Source organism: Anopheles merus, chromosome 3R (assembly GCF_017562075.2).
Source record: "Anopheles merus strain MAF chromosome 3R, AmerM5.1, whole genome shotgun sequence".
In the NCBI taxonomy this organism is placed as follows: domain Eukaryota; kingdom Metazoa; phylum Arthropoda; class Insecta; order Diptera; family Culicidae; genus Anopheles; species Anopheles merus.
In genome coordinates, this window is record NC_054084.1 from 32824803 (window position 1) to 32830921 (window position 6119).

General features: G+C 47.7%; 1 protein-coding gene across 1 annotated transcript in view; it reads left to right on the plus strand.

The window, feature by feature from the left end:
* The window catches only part of LOC121597931 (cyclin-dependent kinases regulatory subunit), a 1488-nt gene extending 25 nt beyond the window's left edge, over positions 1 to 1463 (plus strand). The window contains exons 1-2 of the mRNA XM_041924264.1: positions 1 to 293; positions 467 to 1463. The exon at positions 1 to 293 is cut by the window's left edge and continues 25 nt beyond it. Coding sequence (XP_041780198.1) covers positions 235 to 293; positions 467 to 638 — 231 coding nt within the window. The 5' untranslated portion in view covers positions 1 to 234 and the 3' untranslated portion in view covers positions 639 to 1463. The remainder of the gene's footprint in view (positions 294 to 466) is intronic.
* The last annotated feature ends 4656 nt before the right edge of the window (positions 1464 to 6119 follow it).

Below are 6119 nucleotides of genomic sequence, written 5' to 3' on the forward strand. Positions count from 1 at the left end.
TCTCGTTCAAATAACGCGCATTCAACCGCCAAATAACGCTACAGGATATTTGCTCCTGCAACATACCATCAAAGAGTCCTCGAACCAAACAAAGAAGCCCAAGAGGGAGAGAAAGCAGCGAGTGCGATTTGTGCCTAAACCAATTTGTTACGGAAAAGAAACCGCTAACCGAGCTCGATAGACAGTGTGCCCGTGTACGTTGATTGTTATTTACCAAATAGAAGAAGCCAAAAAATGAGCGTGAAAGATATTTACTATTCGGATAAATATTACGACGACGAGTACGAGTACAGGTAAGTGGTAAGCTGGTACTGCTGCCCTGCGGCCTTGAACGTGAACGCTGAAGAGCTGCCGGCATCGTCGCGTTACCACACAAAAAAAAACCGGGCGTCCTTGGCGATAATGCTTAGAAGGCGACCTTTTCTCCTTTCGCTAATCTCGTCTTCCGTTGTGCATTCCTTTCCAGACACGTCGTGCTACCGAAGGATATAGCGAAGCTGGTGCCCAAAACACACCTCATGACCGAGAACGAATGGCGAGCGATCGGTGTACAGCAGTCCCGTGGCTGGGTCCACTACATGGTGCACCAGCCCGAGCCCCACATTTTGCTGTTTCGAAGGCCCATCACCAAGACATAAGAAAGAAGAACCTTCCCACCCTGGAGCAAAAACCACCCCGAGATCGATCGAGCTCTTCAGGACGATATGTGTGCATGTGTGTGTGTGTGTCGCGGCGTGTCCCTGCCGGATGCGAATGTGTGTGTGTGCGTGCGTGCGTGTGTATGAATGTATCAGTATGTACCCTTTGCAAATAGACACCCGGGGAGGCGTGCAACAACATCGCCCCTTGTACGCGTCATGAAGATTCTGGAAATGTTCAACGCGCCGCGAGCGTCAGTTCTCGCCGTCATCGTGGTGTCGCCTCCCGGATGTGGAAATCAGTTCGTCGCGTATGTACCCACTACACCTCCCAATCTAGCACGTCGCTTTATGTTTATGCTGCGTGCGGTTCTGCGGTTCGCCGATTGTCACGAAGATCATCGCGTCCGTTTCGCTGCCCATGTTCCCATCAACATCAACCTTCTGCTGAGTTGTTGTTTTTTTTTTTAATGCTCCCCGCCCGTATCTTGTGCCTCTCTCCGTTCGTTACTCACTGCTCAAGAAGCTGGCAAACCGGCCGGTAACCTCAACTTCCCTTTCTTACCCCCGCTATGTTTACTTTTGCTGTAGCGTACTCTGGGTGTTAGTTTGTGTATAATATAGCTACGGGTGTAATGAGATCGCCATATCTTACTAATTCGTCTCAGTTTGATTGAAAAAAGAGGTATGCAAAATCGCGTCAATCGAAGAAGAAAAAAAAGGCATCGGGGGCAGTAGAAGTAGCACCCAAACGCTCTCGTGGTAGTGAAGGACAGGACAGGGACCCACGATCGAGAGAGGAAAAAGGCTTACAAATTGTCGCAACAAGTATCCTTTCCAAACCACACAAAACCACCCGCAAACTATATACTCAATCTCATTCCACCGATCTGCTTCGTTTGCATTTAAATATGTACAGATTTCTCTCTCTCTCTCTCTCTCTCTCTCATGACGAATGTATTTTTTTGTCTACAAAAAATAGCGAAATGTGTGCCTTTTTTCTACAAAAAACCACGAAATTACATTTAAGGTAAATTGTACAAATATATTTATGGCTTAAAAAAAGAAGAAGCTGATGTTAGCAAACGATCTACGAGCACAAGCCATGATGACGAAACGAAACGTGTGGGAGGGAGTAAGGATGTAAGCAGTACGGGTAACCATGGTGATGATCTCACCGTGCACCCTCTTCATCACCGGTGGAGTGGATCAGTTTTCCATTTTTGTTGCCCATTGTGGCCGTTCATTTAACGCACTCTAGGTATAATTTAACCCTGTTCTATTTCTAGTTCTTTTTTCCACCACACGCTTCACAATAAGGTGACAAATGGCGACAAGTTTGATATTCATCTTCTCAATGAACGAGTGCGCCGAGCATCATCTAATTGCCGGGAAATGGGTGTCACATTCCGCATCAATTTGGCTACACAAACGGAGGCCGGGGGCCAATCGGCCAATACTCCAGTCGATTAAACATGTATGTACACAACAAGCAGCCAGCCACCGAACACCACCCGTTGTCGTATGTATGTTAATTGTTTCGAATGAGTTTCGAAATTATAACCGAACCGTGTTGTGTGCGGCTAGATTGCTAGAGAGATCATTCGACGAGACGGTGGACGATCATTCCGCTTTTTCCGCAGTGCGTATCTAGAATCATGCATAATTTGTACAGCCCGGCGGGCCCAACGCAGGGGAACCTGAAGAACAAAACCTTGACGGTTTGATGAGCGATAATTGAGGGGAATGGTTTTAATCGTTTTACGGGTCGAATGGTGCGTTCCTCCGTGCCCGGAATGGATGAAGAACCCTTTTTCGCTGTGGGCGGGAAGAAGCTGTCTGATACCTTTTTTTTTTTTTCAAATTAGCAATTATGTTTTGCCTTAGAGAGACGATCTGGCGGTCTACTGATTGATATTGAGCACGTGTGTGGGTAGCTACAAATGGAAGGGACACATCAAGATGATGATCGTGCAATCGATAGCGCTCCGGTGTGTCCCCTGTTTGATCGTATTATCCCACTCGTGATCGAATTGTGGACGCTTACAATGGAAACGTAAATTGATTGCAATTGGCGGATGTGAATCTGCCGCAATTGATCAGATGGTATCGCAGCACCGGTCAACGATCGTGCGTTTGGAAAGGGAAAAAGGGCAGCGTGTTTGCGAAACGCATAACAATGACCATATAGTACAGCAGACCAACCAAGAATAGAATTGTGCGATCTGTGCTACGCTTTGTGAATGCAGAACAACATGCGTGCGAGGTCCCCATCGGGTGTCGATTGTTAAAATAGCACGCTTTTGCCTGTTTATGCGTTGCTTCTCTAAGCTCGTCCGTTACCGTACATTTGAATATGTAAATTAAGGCAGAGTGCGCACGGATCGCACGGATTATTCCCCTTCGGTCCGTACACCCGGTTCGGTTCATCTGTCCCCTCTCGTTCTAACACACAATACACAATCATACAGCATAGAAGGGACCGAAAGAAAGCTCCCACCGGGCGTAGTTCACAAGCCTTTTCGGAAGTGAATGTAATGTCAAGTGTCGGATCCAATTAGTGGCCGCACCACCGGCTGACATAATTTGCCCCCCGCCACGGTGTGATGATCACGCTCTACAGGCTCTACCCATTTTCCCGTAGTGTTGTGTTAGTATATGTAACGATCGTGTGTGTGTATGGAACAAACTTTCTCTCTCTCTCTCTCTCTCTCTCTCTCTCTCTCTCTCTCTCTCTCTCTCTCTCTCTCTCTCTCTCTCTCTCTCTCTCTCTCTCTCTCTCTCTCTCTCTCTCTCTCTCTCAGTTTAGTGTGTACCCCCTAAGGCAGCAGAAGGAAGCATAATCAGCGGAAATCAGCTCTCGAAGTAATTGTTCTGTTTCCACGCGGCGTGCTCTGCTGTTCCGTTACGTGCGCGCGATGCTATTAGTGCGTTATTTTTATGTTTTAATGCGCACCCAACCCGTTCACACTGTTGCAACAACCGCGGTTGCATTACACGCGTGTGAAGATGCACTTGCTCTCGGTAGAAGATTACTAAGGGTTGGGGATGGCACACACACAGTTTGGGCGAAAACGCCAACGCCAGCATACCCTCGCCGCACATTATGCCATTATTTCATTATGATTTGACATCATTTGTAAATGGTACGCTGCCGTTGGGTAGATTTATGGTCCCCGCGGTCTTCTTCTGTGTGTGTGTATGGGGTGCCTTTCCACCCGAAAAAAAAAAAAAACATTACTTTTTCCCCGCCATGTGTACGATGAAACCACCACTTGCTCTGCCAGCTGTGGTACAATTTCGCGGGCCCTTGCGAGCACATAGCAGGAATTCCTTTCTCCGGTCGTGGTCGATATGCATACACGCACCGCATTCGGGTCGGATGAAATATCATCTGATTGAGCCGTTTTAGTGCGCACACCACACACACTTTGTTCTAGCGTTTCAATTCAATGAAGCCGATGATGAAGGAAACCAATTGAGACCCATCAAAATGCGCACTCTCCCACCGGATAGATCCAATTCACGCGGGGATATATGAATATGACCGAAAAGAAGGGGGCGAAGGGTGGAAACATACTAGTCCTGGGATGCACGGGCATTCACCAAACAAACGCAAAGCTTTTGGGGTATTTTTTTTGGGTGGTTTGGGAGAAGGAAAAAGGGCTAAAGGCTTTCTCAAATTCCGGTTTAAGGTGTGTTTTTTTAAATTATAGGATCCACTTAAACACACTTTTGCAGAAGCAAAAACTGTGGTCCATATTTTGCACATTCTTTGCGAATAATATCCATGTGGCAGCGTGTGGATGTGACACAAAAATGGTTATAACAAAAAAAAAAAAACGCCTCAAGGATGCTTCCATAAGCCTCTTATATGACAAATCTCTCCTTTCTTTTTTATTGCTCTACTTGATGCGATCATTTCCGCCCCTTCGCTGGCATGATCGCTTCCTCCAATTCGCTTCACCGTCGCCGGATTTATGTAAATAAGCTCTGTAACACACCAGGACCTTCTTTTTTTACCGTTCCCTCCCTCCCGGGTGTTTCATCTGCGCACCGCTGTTTCGGATGCTGCTTCATTACAACTGCGAGACATGCCGAGTTTTTCCGTCCTGCCTGCCTTTTTCCCCCTCGTGTGTATCGTGTTGCAATATGTGCAAGGTATACGTGTGTGTGTGTGTGTTTGCGCGTTACTGTCCACAGAGTTCCGTCCCTTTTGGCACACCAACCGGGGCGGTGGTGGTGGTTCCCTTTCGTTTTCATGTTTCCCGCCACGAATGAAGGATGCCTGCTGGCCCGTAAGCGACGGGCTTCATTCATAAAAGCACGGTTGAAACGGTTGCCTATTAGTGTGTGTTAGAGTGTGTAACGTAAAGATTGTAAAGAAAAAGGTCCTAAGGGATAATACGTCACAATTGGACGGTTACATATACACACACACCCTTCCGCTTCATACGCTAACGGTTGTATGCGTTTTCTGTTCCCTTTATCCCTTTACTCGGCAAAGATTGTTGTTGTGGCATGGTCAAAATTAGTAAAATATTTTTTTTTTAATTAGAATTTAATTTGTCTTATTTTAGTGAAATTAACTACAAATAGTAGATTATAATCAAATAATCCACAAAAAGGAGAAAACGAATCGCTGGGGTATCCTTTCTGGTGGTAGCGTTACGTTCGTATTCGGCCTACCCACCGAAAACCGGTTGATTTGGTAGTGAAAGTGGTTCATCCTCCTTCTCCCCCGTCCTCCCTTCCAAACCAACCCGGCCACGTGATCGACGTAAGTTCCCGGGAAGGTAACCGACCAGCTGGAAAAGGGATTTCGTTCCTACCATTTTTTGTTTGCCATGGTGTGGTGTCAAATGTCCACCCAAGCGTGGCGTTTGGCCGTGGTGTTTCAAGGGACCAGAATTGAAAGATTAAATTCCCTCATCCAAAGGGTGAGTGGTGTGTGGGGGAGGGGGGAGGAATCCCTGAGCATTTTTAGCATAATCCTCAGTGTAGTGTGAGTGTGTGAGAAGGGAATCCTCGTCAGCTGGTGGCTTTTGAAGCACGGGGGATGGTGGTGGGTTGCCTTCAGCGCGCAATGCTTTCTCTCGCTCTCCTCGCAATGCTATGCTCTCACGTTACTTTATCTCTCTCCCTCTCACTCCCTTCGGTGAGACTGTTCTCGGTTCTCTCTCGCACGCACACGACGGAACACGCGCCGTTTGCCAGGGGGATGATGAGGATGGAACCTAAAAGGGAAGTAACGCAAGCGTGCGCGCGCGCGCCCCTGCTGTCGGTGTGGACAGGGGGTAGCACAGAGTGCTGCCAGGGATGGTAACGCTTGTGTGACGAAAAGAGCGCACAACCGAAAGGGAAAAAATACCCTCTCACAGACACACAGACACACACGGGCCGGAGTGTAAGAGTTTGCTCTTCGCGCGCTGCGTTACGTTTTGCACGCTGCCTGGTGGTGGTGGTGCTGTGCGGCGGACG